The 14,658-nt window shown below is 38.1% G+C and overlaps 1 protein-coding gene across 3 annotated transcripts in view; it reads right to left on the reverse strand.

Annotated features, from left to right (window-relative positions):
* Positions 1 to 3,327: 3,327 nt before the first annotated feature.
* LOC121725901 (steroid hormone receptor ERR1-like) overlaps positions 3,328 to 14,658 on the reverse strand; it is a 50,051-nt gene continuing 38,720 nt past the window's right edge. For all 3 annotated transcript variants that reach the window (XM_042113076.1, XM_042113075.1, XM_042113074.1), the window contains 7 exons: positions 10,947 to 11,075; positions 8,360 to 8,602; positions 7,860 to 8,078; positions 7,413 to 7,598; positions 5,988 to 6,146; positions 5,219 to 5,391; positions 3,328 to 3,605 (listed from right to left, as the gene is read on the reverse strand). In XM_042113076.1, the coding sequence (XP_041969010.1) occupies positions 3,443 to 3,605; positions 5,219 to 5,391; positions 5,988 to 6,146; positions 7,413 to 7,598; positions 7,860 to 8,078; positions 8,360 to 8,602; positions 10,947 to 11,066 (1,263 nt within the window). In that variant the 5' untranslated portion in view covers positions 11,067 to 11,075 and the 3' untranslated portion in view covers positions 3,328 to 3,442. The remainder of the gene's footprint in view (positions 3,606 to 5,218; positions 5,392 to 5,987; positions 6,147 to 7,412; positions 7,599 to 7,859; positions 8,079 to 8,359; positions 8,603 to 10,946; positions 11,076 to 14,658) is intronic.

Genomic DNA, 14,658 nt, shown 5'->3' on the forward strand with positions numbered 1-14,658 from the left:
GAAGTTTGTTAACTTGCCTTATAGCTTGGACCATATAAGAAAATAAACAATTACAAGTATTCATCGAAACTATTAATTATTATCCTCTGTTCTCATCAATAGTCTCGACAAACGCTGCGGCCCACTTTGGCACTTACACTCCCACACCACAAACCCACTGAAAACTATTAACTTCAATATTCTTAACATAAGAATAACTACAACAGGAGCAATAAATCACTGGAAATATAATACAGAAAACTGTAAACTCTCACATATAACATGTCCATAATTAGTTCTAATATCAAATTATGATACCCACATTCAAATCCAAATATATCCAAATATGTCCAAATATTTAATTGTACATACAAATATGTAACTTTAGAAGTTACAGTAAATTGTTATGTTAAATTATCTAGTATAAAAATATTATCTACTGCCCTATGTTTCAAATAAGCTAGATATTCATTTGCAATATGATATTATCCTTTCATATGAGCATCATAATCAGATAAGTCATTATAACAAGTGGCCTACCGTTTCTACCACGATCAGTAAAATCTCAAACCGATCAAAAAATTTTAATATTACCCTCAATGGCTAAGCCATTTTAAAATTTTATATAAGTTCATATTCTACTTTATTTACAGACCCCTTATAACCGAAAGAGCTAAACTAAATCAGATTATAACGAAAATCAGATCATTATTGACTTTACCGATCGTACGAAATAAGATATGACTGATCACTGATTTGTGCGTCTAAAAGGGCCCCAGACACTATTTAGTTTAATACGTTTTATTGATTTAGTAAATATATTTTGTGAGTTAAAATGCGTGTACAAAGATATGCCATTTTGTACTGTTGTGCATATTTCAGTAAATTTTTAAGAGTCAATACATTTCGGCTTCCGCAAATTAGACATTATGGTATCGTAAAATACTGTTTTTCACTATGCTATGTTTGGCAGTGCATAAAATACAAACAAGTATTAGACGACCTATGAAATAAATAAAGATAATATAGGCATTGTTAACTTTACAAATTTTCTGTGTAAATGTTTTCATATAAAAATACACTATACGTATTAAGGGCCCCCGCAGACAATACACTGGTAACAAATTGAGGTATTCATGATATTATACTGATCCATTTTATTTCATAAAGTCTATCATAATATATACAGACATTAGCAGAACTGCGATACTTATTAAAGATACGTTGTGGTACCCGCTAGCTGTATAATAATATTCAATGCAGATTTTTGTGCTAATAATATAGGGTTTGAAAAAACATTCAAAGATATTTTAGGCGTATGATCTAATGCTTATGCTTTATAAATTATAGTAATGTCTTACAAAAAAATCTTTGTGTATGAGTGATGTGTCTATCAAACACAAATGCCCATTAATGTGATGTTCCACTAAGGCAATTATTACTTTTTAGGTAACAAAATATATTCTCAAATATCCTTAATAGTTTCTCCAAACCATATAATAATATTATTATAATCACTGTACAATATAATATATTTTGTGTGATATATTTATTGTCTGTAGCGTTCTACGCCTTTATAAATTCCTAATACATAGTACATACCACAGTTTTCTTCAATATTTTGGTTGTATTTAAAACAAGACATATTTTGAATAAAAAAAGTTTCAAGTTTCGACGACGACTAACAAGGCAAGCCAAATAAATATTCAATACATTATTTTGCTTAGAAATGTCACTATAGATTATGTTAATATCCACTAAGTACCTATACAATTTGAAAAACCAATTTAGTAATCTTAAAGAAAGGTAAAATTGTGGAAAATCATCGATGAAAATGTAAAAAGTATAGAACTTAGATGGTTAACAATAAAATAAATTACCTAATGGTTTTTCAGTTAAGAAGGGTGAAATGTGAATAGTAATAATTTAACTTTCTATAAATTTTCAAAAGTGTATTACATCAAAGTTCAATCTATATTCATCTCAAATCTATTTTTATATATTTTGGTCCTTAAATTTTTGAGGTAATTTTTGCAGTTAAAAATTAAACTGAAATGGATTATAAAATTTTAGACCGAAAGTGGGAACATTCATATGGTTTTAGAAAAATTCTTTGCTAATCAGTCACTAAGCATTATATACTTTAACACTAAATAGAAAAATAGTATCTACTGAAACCAGATAATTACTAAGTATAAAGAAAATAATTTTTATAATCTATTAAAATATAAAACAGTGCACTAGGGATGAAAAAAAAATTACTTGTCTTGTACTCTACAAAAGTGCATTTTTGTTACAAAATAATGTGATTAATTCAACAGAGAGACCAAGTAAGATTTAATTGTACCCATCCGGCGCTCAGATAATGGTATTAAATACCTAATACCAGTTATGGTCGGGCTTCACAAATTGCTGTGCTTCAAAATGTTGAATAGTCATAAAAAATAAACGCACTTAACAATATTCAAATCGATATAAAAACATAACAATGGATTTAATCCTCAATCATAATCTCATAACCTCATCCGTACATAAGCTATAATTACTTAATATTATACAAAAATAGTAACAAGTTTTGTACTAAATCCGTTTTGTACATTGCGCGGGGGCGCGACGTTTCAACCTCAAAAGAACTTCGACTTTCCGAGGTCGCCTTCACAGCCATCAACAGACTCATCGACTCAAATATAATATGTACACGATTACACACATTAGTTATGTACAATACTAAATGCTCGTATAATATGGCAAACGAATCACTCTCGTACACACCTTAGTGCCCACCACTTATTTTCCTACGTCCAACACGCGAACCTAAAAACGCGCTGCCTTAAAACGCATAAAGCCAGAGGGTAGATGAAAAAATGTGTATACAAATTTCATCCATCGTCCTTTTCATAAGATCGTATTTTAAATTAAGTACGATCTTATGAAAAGGACGATGGATGAAATTTGTATACACATTTTTTCGCTAATCGTTATTATGTAATAAATTAATTTTCCCTCTGGCAATAGTCAAGTAGTCGGCAAAACGCGTTTTATGGTTCTCATCGCGGTTCCAGTCGCGGCCCCGCTCTACGTAGGTACAGCTAGTGCGCGGCCGCCAAGAGCGTTCACATTATGCGATGCGATAAACCGGAAATTGCGTACGTGCGCTTCTGCAGTATCATGTCCAATATTCTTGTTAGTTGATGTTTCATACTAAAACCTATCCCAGCAGTTCCAAAATAGTAATTTTGAGTGAGTCGCAAAATGTTTTAAAGAAATCCTTCACAGTAACTTCTAACAATGACTTACGACGTTTATGAAGAATGTCATTCATAGGAAACTGATACTATTAATATTTCTTATTTCATTTGCCATGCGGCCGTTTTGCATCTAAAATGAAACACTCAATGCGGTCATTTTATCTCTCTAATCACATCTGTATATCGCTTACGATATCGCATCGCGTAATGTGTGTCTACCGCATGCAGGCCTCTAACATCTCGACGAAGAGCTTGTTCATGGGGGCGCGGCGGTCGCGGTGCACGCCCGACCAGAAGCGGCGCACCGCTACGTCCGCGTGCCGCAGCGCCGGCAGCACTAGCAGCAGCTGTTGCAGTGCCGCGTTCGCGTTGTACGGCCTGGGAACGAAACATATTATTATTTAATGATTTCTTAGGTTTACGCGAGTATCACTCATTATATTACAAGGTTCAAACACTTACGGATTTTGTCGCGCAGCACTTTTATTAATCCCGACGTTTCGGCTACTTTACAGCGGCCGTGGTCACGGGTGGACTGAGGTGACAGGCGTCCAATTTATTGAAGTTCTTCAACTACCCGAAGATTCATCAATTTTTGTTTGCGTTCCGATCTACGCATAACGAACTTACAGTGTCATGAAACCGATCTAGTAAATAAATCTAGGAAACCTCGGCTTCATGACACTGTAAGTTCGTTCTGCGTAGATCGGAACGCAAACAAAAATTGATGAATCTTCGGGTAGTTGAAGAACTTCAATAAATTGGACGCCTGTCACCTCAGTCCACCCGTGACCACGGCCGCTGTAAAGTAGCCGAAACGTCGGGATTAATAAAAGTGCTCCGCGACAAAATCCGTAAGTGTTTGAACCTTGTAATATAATATTATTATTTATTTGTTAATATACATTTAAAAAAATAATTAAAAAAATGCTTAGTAATAAAAATAATTATTGTAGCATTTACAACTTCGATCATAGTGTCTAAACACACTACGCCGAAAACATGCGGCCGATGTTTGGCATAATTACGCCTGCAATGTATTTTAAATTGCTGATGACACACCATGCCGAAATTACGTCGCGTTATAATGTATGCGTAGCGCATTGCAAGCGTTATCATGCCGAACATCGGCCGCGTAATTTCGGCCTAGTGTGTTTAGACACATACTGTATGGACACTGTGCAGTTCATAACTATGTAATACGTACGCACAATCATGGGCGTACCGGGGGGGGGGGGGGGGGGGGCGGGGGGGGGCAGCTGCCCCCCCCTGGATCATGTTGACGTCCCTACTAAGTATATTATCTAGTACTTTCATCTATAAAAATAAAAATAATAAAACGAATTTTTGCCATTTGTTTGCAATACAATATTTTTACAACTAAAAATTATTAATTTTTTATTCTTTATGAACACCTAGCTTATTAAAAACCTGATTTGCCCCCCCCCTGGCCCAGAACCTGGGTACGCCCATGCGCACAATACAAACGTCGCGTACGTAAAGTGCAGATATAATCGACAATCCTGGTAGTAAAAAATAAAGGTTTGTATAACGGTGTAAGCGACAGTTGTAAACATGAATGTATCTAAGCGCGGCCACAATCTCGTTGAGCGCGGCGAGCATAATATTACGGTCGCGGTTTGATATGTACAAGCAAGGTTTTGACCTGTCCATGCTAACATGGAAGTAAGCAAATTAGGTGACTCTAGCGACAGATGTAAGCGTGTACCTAAGTGCGGGGACAGCGTCGTTGAGCGCGGCAAGTATGTGGTCCATTGGATATTGCCCATGTTAGCATCAAAATAAGTAAATAGAAGCGACAGCTGTACAATGTAGAAGTTGATTCACAGGCAGATAGCGGACCTACGTAAATCAGTCGCGTTATGTTAAACCTATCCGACAGATCGCAGCTTATATTGAATTGACATAATCCGATGAATTGACGAAGGTCCTTCAAGTGCCTATGAACAAATTTCTTCGATGGTACATACCTAAGTGCAGCCACGGCGTCGTTGAGCGCGGCGAGTATGTGGTCGCGGAAGCGGCGCAACGCGGCGTGCTCGTCCAGCCGCGCCTCCGAGTTGGCGAGAGCCAGCGCCTTCAGCAGGAAGCACTCCTCGCGCAGCGCCGACGCCCGCTCCAGCCGCCGGACCACGCCCGCCATCTACATAATACCACAACTATCGTAAGCTATATTCATTTTCTTTTATAAAACAAGGGGGCAAACAAGCAAAGGGTAACCACCTGATGTAATGCAACTACCATCGCCAATGGACACTCGCAACATTAGAAGTGCTGCAGGTGCGTTGCCGACCTTTTAAGAGGGAATACGCTCTCTTCTTGAAGGTTTGTAGGTCGCATTGGTCCGGAAATACTGCTGGTGACAGTTCGTTCCAGAGTTTTACAGTTCGCGGCAAAAAGTTACACACCCAGAGCAGATGTAAAGTAATAGAGTAAAAAATCAAATTTTTTAACTCCACTCTGTTTAATCTACAGCAAGATTACAATAACTTCACAACACGTGAAAAGTATGCACTCACTGTGCAACCATCCAAAAGGACCCATTCACTATCCTGCATAAGCCGGCGGACTGCAATGCAGGATAGTGAATGGGCCAAAGGGCCCATTACATACTGCTTGCTTAAAGAAGCAAGCAGTATGTAAAAACTTAGAGTTCGGTGACTAGTATAGTTTAAATTTCAAAAATTTGCAATCCCCGTATCTACTTGACTACTGTCGTCGCAACGATCATCACTTCACCTGTAGGAACAGGTCGTGGGCGCCGATGTCCCTCGCCTGCTGCTCGTCGAGCGCAAGGTCGGCGGCGAACCGCAGCCGCAGCGCGCCCGTCGCCGACATGCTGCGGTACGCCACCATCAGGCTCAGCATCTCCGCCCACGTGCTTTGCAGCAGCCGCATCTGGTTAAAAAAAGTATTTATTTATATCATACATATCTGCTTCATTTAGTACTAACATGCCGGTCGCGAATCACGCATTGGCCTTTTATGTATAGGACAGTTAACTAAAGCTGGCACTTCCACAGTACTCACACTTATGCAATTTCACTATACAGTATGTTTAAAAATAAATTATTTTGTAGGTAGACTAGACTTAGTTTTTAGTAAAATGGGTGCGTTGTAGAAAAATAAAAACATTGTACACTATTTCACAAGATTGTCCCGTTAAAGTTTTGCCGGAACCAATTCTTTCCGAAGAAATTTTATTCTAACTTCCAAATAGGTAAATAATCACACACACCGCGCGCCGATCACACGTGACTGACTTGTAACATCACGCTGTATTTATAAACAGTAGCAAAAGAAAAACAAGTGTCCCCTTCACGCTCATAAGATAGACCGTGCGCGAGAGAGACATCATGAAAAGTCTGCCGACTTTTCATGATGCGTATGCAGTACGACGTCACGCCGCGCGCTTATTCACGGACACTACACAAGCGCTATGTGTAAATGTGTTGATCGTGCCAACTTTAGTTAACTGACCCGTAGCTATAGATCGAGACAACGCAGCGCGATAACAATATTTTCATGTCCGTGTTAAATAGCCAATTTATTTCATGTATTTTTTCCTAATGCTTAAGAATTTGTAAATATGAAAATGAAACAATAACAAGACATTTTGGCATAATCTAGTACCTATTTAAGGCCCTGTATTCCCAGAAACAGACGATTTTCAAGATTTAAAAGTGACAGGAGACATAAAAATATAGTTATTTAAATGCTGAAAAAAAAAAATTGTGTCATTGGAAGGATCGGCTGGTACGCTTTCAGTCACACACTTTGCGCCTGCAATTTTATAGTTTTTTGATCGTCGTTATTTTATACATCAATTAAATCGAGTAAAAAAAGCGAAAGGCCCCAAATATATTCTTTGTCTTTAATTCAGTACAAAACATATCTGAAAATTCCAAATAATTTGGACATAGTATGGCAATTTCGTTAAGAGGAAACTTTGGGATTTTTTTCTATCGAGTGAAGTTCATGATATTGTGTAATGGAATATAAATTTTTACTGTGTTAGATCCTTAACTAACACAATATATTATTTTTTTCAGAATTTAAATTACTATATCTTTATGTCTCCTGTCACTTTTAAATCTTGAAAATCGTCCGTTTCTGGGAATACAGGGCCTTAACGCGATTAGACTGTATACTGTTAACATTCACCTGATCATTAAGCGCCAAATCCGTGAAGCCGGGTATCTGTTTGGCCCAGCCGATGACTCCCACCAGCTCTCTGTCGTACAGATCGGCTAGCAGCGCGAGCGTCCGCGCCGACGGGTCTGTCACACCTGCCGGCGGCGTCCCGCACGTCAGCATCTCTGGCTCGTACGACGCTAGCGCTTCTAATACCTGAAATACATATAGGATAGGTAAGTTAAGGGCCAACAGTGATACAAATCGGAACAAGTCGCTGTATTTATTCGAATTGTGAATGGCCACAGAGTAGCAAGCCGTGAACAGCAAAGTTCTACAAACACCTGAGGCGTCTATGATAATACTGTAGCATACGTTGCGGCATGATAAAGCATGCCCACGTGCACACTTGCGGAAGCGGCGCGCCTGACATACTGCCCTCTATACATGCACGTTCCTATACACGTATGTACGCACCTTGATATCATCAATGTGCGGTCTGGGCTGCGTGGGCTGGGGCGCGTCGGGCGCCCGGCGGTACTTCTGCCGGCCGCCGCGCACGCGGTCGAGGCGCACGCCCTCCCGCAGCATGCCCATGCGCAGACACTTGCGGAAGCGGCACGCCTGGCACGCCTTCCGCCGCCGCTTGTTGATCTCGCACTCGTTCGCCGCCGGGCAAGTGTACTCGATGTTGCCCTGCTTGGAAATTTGATTTAGTTATTGCATTCAACAAGTTAATATAGAGGATTTACATACTACATAACTACGCTGTCATTTACTTGGTGCTGTTTAGTTAAGTTTGTCATTAACATGGCATTGTCCGCAACTCGTTGCCCCAAAATTCGTGTATCGAGCAGGAATACATTTCTGGACTACAAACTATCATACCATAATCATCGCTTTAGCGTGAATATATTTAAAGGTAATATAGTGTGGGTTTCTTTAATATTAATAACAATAATCTCCACCAAACACACCTGTATGGTGCGCTTGAAGAAGGCCTTGCAGGCCTCACAGCTGGCGACTCCGTAGTGGAACCCCGAGGACACGTCGCCGCAGACGAGGCACAGGCGGCGCTGGGCGTCGTCCTCCCTGTTGCCGGTGGCCGCTGCGACCGTGGTGGAGGAGCAGTGCTGCTGCTCGGGGCTCGCGTTGCCCACCAGGCTCGCCTCGCCCGGGGACACCGTGTACTTCATCTCCTCTTTGGGCTCCAAGTCCAGCTGGATTATGATGAAATTAATTAGCGTTTTTATTTTATTAGGTTTACTCAAAATTAGGTAGGCCTTAAAAGGCCTACCTAATTTTGAGTAAACCTAATTTTGAGTTGTACATTAACGTTGTAGCTGAATGAGTAAAAGAAAAAAGTGTTGTTTGTGATTCTCATTAATGACTGACACTCAGTCAGCTACTATGCCCTACGGTCTACGGTCTTTTTTAAATATGAATTATAACATATATTTTTAAATGTGCAATCGAAGTGGTATGAACTGGTTTCATAAAAAGTATTAAAAAGCAAAATATAGAACCAAACACCATAAAAACCAGTTAATACCAATTCATTTATGGATCGTTTCGATTCGTGTTATAAGGGAGATTGCGGAATTCAAAGTCACACTTTTCCTCTATCTGCCAGTACCTTATGTCGACGACAAAGAGTTCCGAGTTTTCTCTGTCTCTGAGAGACTTTTGCTAACGGCAAGTTACACTAAGTTAAAATACGTGGCCCAAGAGCCAGGGGCAGCCAGACCCAAGTTCCATAGTCGCCGCTCGTTCTTAGTTTCTTACCTTTAAAAGCTGAATGTTTGTACATGCCCCATGGCGAGTGTCTGGCTGCTCCTAGCTCTTACTCTAACTGTACTATCAGAGAAGGCATGATGATTCACAGGCAGATGGCGTGCCCTACTTATTTTGATGCCGTTATATCAAACCCAGCCGATAGATGACGTCTTATACCGACTTTAATTGAATCGGACGCGCCTGCTCGTGCCAGCCCGAGCCACCTCGAGCCACCCCCTTTACGCGGCACGTAGCTCGAGCTAGCGCGGCGCGGCTCGTGATATTACGCGCCGTGAGAAGCCAGCATTACATTAAAGTGTCGCCGCAGACGGACCACACACGACAGCCACAAACGCCGTTTTAAGCTTCGATCACTAATATACAAGATACACAGTCCCATAGAAAACCTCTCGAAAATTTGTCGCCGAGTAATAGAGTTTAAATAGTATACATTTATCTAATATCAATATTAATTATAGTTATTAAAGATCTTTTTATAAAACAATGTACATGCGTGTTTACAAAGCAATAAATTTTTACGAACGACGCACGCTTCAAACTAAACCATCCGCGTATATGTTTAAAGTTTAAATTATTACAGTGCCAAAAAAGCACATCAATTTTACGGCCGCACTTCGCCGCTGGAACAGGGCGAAGTGAAGTATGAGTGGAGTCGAACTGCTCAACATTTTTTTGTTGATTGTAATAATTTTAATAGTCCATTTTTTATTTTTCCGAAGTTTAATGTATAAAGTGTGGAGTAATTATATTTTACTTGTAATATTATGTTGTTCTAATATGTTTAATTTTATAATTAACTAAAATATACGTGTATACATTGAATATAAATGCTTAGAACATACAACGCTGGCTAAAGTCGGCTTGAAAAATTCTTCGCATATTTGCCGTGCTATAACTGATATCCAATCTCCACATCTAACTGGATCTCGAGGAAACCTAAAAAAAAATATTCCTCAATAAAATAAATAATAATTAATAGCGACTCCACCAAATGGAACAGAAACAGGGTAGTTCCCGAACCGGTGGTAGGCAACGTAGTTTCTTCGTTCGACTTTCAAAAAGTGTATCATGATACCCATTTTGAATAAAAAGATATTTTATTTATTTATTTATTAAACACAGTGTGTAACCCGAACATTTCAAGGGGGCATAATAAACTAAGATAAGTACCTTTAGTATGAGTATTCGCAATTGAGATGGTTTATACCTCGTGTTGATTTATTTACAACTTAATTTTAAAACTGTTTTTTGTTGATTTCTTAACAAAATACCAATATTTACGATATAATTTGTATGAAATATATTAGGATAAAATTAATACTTACCGGAAATATAAAATTCCATCCTGTTTTTGCGTTTTAAGTATGATTTTTACAATTGTTGAATGAGCACTGGGGCATGTTTCCCAGGGGAGCGTTCGAGCACTACTAAATCGAAAGTCCACCAGAATGTTGCGTTTGGTGCTCTTTTAGTGAGGTCGTTTTTTGCCGCGGACTGTGTATCTTGTATATTAGTGATCGAAGGTTTAAGCTAGTCTATTGGTCGTAAAGTGAATCGTTGTAGCGTGTGGCGGTCACCGGCGTCAAATGTGTGCGGCGAGTGAGAGTCCATACAAAATGTATGAAAACTACAGGAAAATTGCCAGTAGCGGCGTTTTGTGGTTGTGGCCGGTGGCCCGTGTGCGGGAGCCCTAAGATGACTTAATCCGACCAAATGACGTAGGTCCGTCAACTGCCTATGAATCTCTTCGATGGTACGTATACTTACGCAGGGCTGCATCATCGGCATGGGTCGGTGGAGGTCGGGCGAGGAGTAGGAGGTGGGGGTCTCAGCCTCCTGCTTTACGCGCCGCAACAGCGGCTGCGACCCCTCGCTTACCGCAGACATAATCTGCACCTTTAACAAACATAAATTATTAACTTTAAACTTCTTATTTGGGATATTATCAAACTCAAATTGATAATATTGGATTGTTTCAAACATTGAAATAGCGATTAAAAGAATATATCACTATCTATCTGCTATACTATCAGCGTCTACGGTTGTGGATAAGATCAGTACATAAAATTTAATTTCAAACAAAACAACAACCACATTTATTATATACGGTTTTGAAATCTAAAATATTTCGATGTATAAACGCAGAACAGGCAACACCGTTTCTACCCCGTTTAGACCCGCATCTAAGCTTTTTAGCGCCCTATTAGGTTTAGGGCACTTAGCTCATCGGCTATTGGTTCGTTGAGGTGAAATTGAGTGGAATTGTTGTCTAGGGGTCTGCTTCTTTTATCTCGCAGCGGGGGACCACATGCGACACTAAAACAATAAAGTTCCCTGGAGAACCAGAAACAAACCCTAAATTCCAACTCTAATTCTAATCAAACTACATATTATAAGCTTTCGATAAAATATCGATTAATTAATTTCGATTGTACTAGCGGGCCCGTAGACGATCAATTTTATGACGCAATATCACGCACAATATTTATTGAAAAACTTATTTGACAATAAGATTTAAAGATACGTTCAATATTAACCCTAGGCGATCAAAAAATATTGCAAAATACGTGATTTTGCACAATAAAATTAATCGTCTCGGTGCCCGCTAAGAAAAATCGTATAATGCAGCCTCTCTATATTGGCAATTGGCATAATATAATGATCCAGATTGTGCATGTTATAGCTTCGTAAATCGTAATCACTAATCATTAATATGGTCCAACGTGGAGAGGGGCCTTTAAATATAACATACAAATTACAATAATTTATTATGTGTGATTTTGAGTTTTTTCACAAAACTGTAACATAAATATAAGTATTTTTGTTATAACAACATATGGCCTTGGCATCGCATCGCTAAAAATACTAGACTAGTTACTTCATGGTCTATAAAATAGAGCGCTAATGTACAGGTTGAAACGATGAAAATATTAGCCTAGATCATAATATTCAAAACTGCAAACTACATTTTAATACAATATAATTTGTAACTATTTTATAGTTATTTAGTCCGACACACAATCAGACGCCCCTATAGTTAAGTAGTGTTCTTCCGCAATGTTTTTTTTACCGTTAAAACCCTCCAAGTGGTAAGATTATTTTAATACTAAAATTAACCAGATTAATTGAATTGTTTCAGGAAGCTGTTGAAATTGTAATCTCTTCCTAAACAACTATATTGACTAGAAGTTGCCCGCGACTGTTGCGTCGAAATTAGTTTTTTTTTTCGGAAACCAAAAACGCGGGTCATACCAATAAATCGGTTCACGGGTTTAAGCGTGAACACTGAAAAGGTAACAGACAGCCGGGTACTTTCGGATGGCTATAGTATGGATACGTACGATTGTACTGTATCTGTAATATGTATATATACAGTTCGACAAGGCTTTATATTATGAATATGTCAATGATGTCAATGGGCGCTGCTGGTAAAGGAGAACTGTCAAAAATGACGTTTTTGTGTGGTAGAAGCGTTAGTTCCTTTTCTCGCCACGTCCATAAACAGCCTTGTCGAATTGTACATGTTTTGTAAGTGTCAGCGTGCAGCGGGCTGAATCACGCATTTTGAACATTACATAATATCAATATATTATGTAATGTTATATCAATATAGATTTAAATAATAACATTTAAATCTACATAACGGTAACATGTGAATGTTTGTCTCGTCACGCATTTTATACATAAATTGAAGAAGGGAAACATTTAATAATAATTTCTTACCTGTACTTAATTAAGATTTTAGAGTTTGATAGAAATTATATTATTATAGAGTTTATGTCAAAATCTACTTTTAATTAAAGTTAAGTAATCATTAATTCCGTCTGAATACGGCCCAAGCTAGGAAATATACATGAACATTTTTGTTAGTCGTAGGGGAAACATAATAAAATATCCATCCAATGACGATTTCGCGACAAAATCTGTCGGTTGGAATTTCCCACCAAAAATATTTTCTAGATGCCAGATGGCCAGGCCAATCAGAAATGAGTACCTATTACTCACACCGTCAACGATAATCGACGGAGAGCTGGCAACACAGCTGAACCCACATAAAATAATAATAATTTGCCTACTTTAAATTAACGCTGGCAAGTGGCAACCCCTTCCCACCACCCAATCTTTTTTTTTTTGGGTGCACAGGAAGTACAGAGCAACTGTTTGGAAAAAAAATTAAAGTCGCTGAACAGCTACATTTTTTTCAATTTTTTTTCCCACCCCACTACACCCACACCCACCGCCCACGGCCTGCCAGCACGCAGATTATCAGAAAAGGTTGTTCAGGGAAGTAGCTAACGGAGAGCTAATACAGCTGAAGCCACATGACCGATATGGTCGTCAGCTCTTAGTCGATAAGTATCAGAATTCAGATATCTCTTGTAAAGTCAAGTTTTATGTTTCCGTATATTGTATTGACAGCCTACTTCTCCAAGCCAAATTTCAATTCTGCACCTAAATCAAAAACCTGACTTAGCTACGTAGCTAATATAAACGTTCGTGAGGAGGATTAAGGTGTACATATACATTGCTGAACTAACTTCTAAGTAGTAGTACGATTGTAGTATCACTAGTAGGGTACGATATTGAACGAATTTTGATAGGACGACGCTCTGAATTAACGTATAGGCTAATTTTATTCCGAAAAAGTACGATATTTTAGTGGGATACTGCGCGGTAAGTTCTGTAAATGTTTTGGCAGAAAATTGATTGCATTAACAAAAAGAAATTGTAGAGATCTTACTGTGGTAGAGATATTGGAGGTTTTTGATTTTGACACAGCGTTATCTGTAAGTGCATTCAAAATTCTTTAACATCAATCAATACGATAAACGCTATCATATTTGGTTAACAACATTTGAGGGTAGGTAATTATTATTTTACAATTATACTATTATTGCTATATAACTCTTCTAACTCTGGTTCGAAACTGTTATAATATTATTTTCTTTTATATACAGTTTATATGGAGTTAAAATGTAAATTATTGTGGACTCTATATTTTCCATGTTGTGATGTTTAAAACAATAATATAATATCAGGTAGAGATAGCTCTATGCATTATAAATTTTGTATTTGCATAATGCTCCGGAGTCTGGACTTGTTGCATTAAAATTATTTTCTTAACTCACTCAGAATCTATCTTATAAAACGCAAAATATCGAAAGTCCATAATAATAAACGCAATAGCAGCACTAAACCGTATGCCTATTTATTACCTACTAGAGATCGCCCAATGGTCGAAATTCGACCTTACATGCAACGACATTAGGATTACTACCTACATTTTGTAAAAAATATTATTGACTTCATCATAGTTTTTTTCAATTCTTGTCTCTGGGACTCAGCTCATCTCAGACTGGCCGTATAAGCATTGTCTAATAGTATCTAAAATTAAATAAAAAAAAAACAATAATCCGTTTTCAATTTGTCAACTTGTTGTCAACAGACTTCAACCATAAATAAAAGAGTATAATTCGTA

Source organism: Aricia agestis, chromosome 4 (assembly GCF_905147365.1).
Source record: "Aricia agestis chromosome 4, ilAriAges1.1, whole genome shotgun sequence".
Taxonomy (NCBI): Eukaryota; Metazoa; Arthropoda; class Insecta; order Lepidoptera; family Lycaenidae; genus Aricia; species Aricia agestis.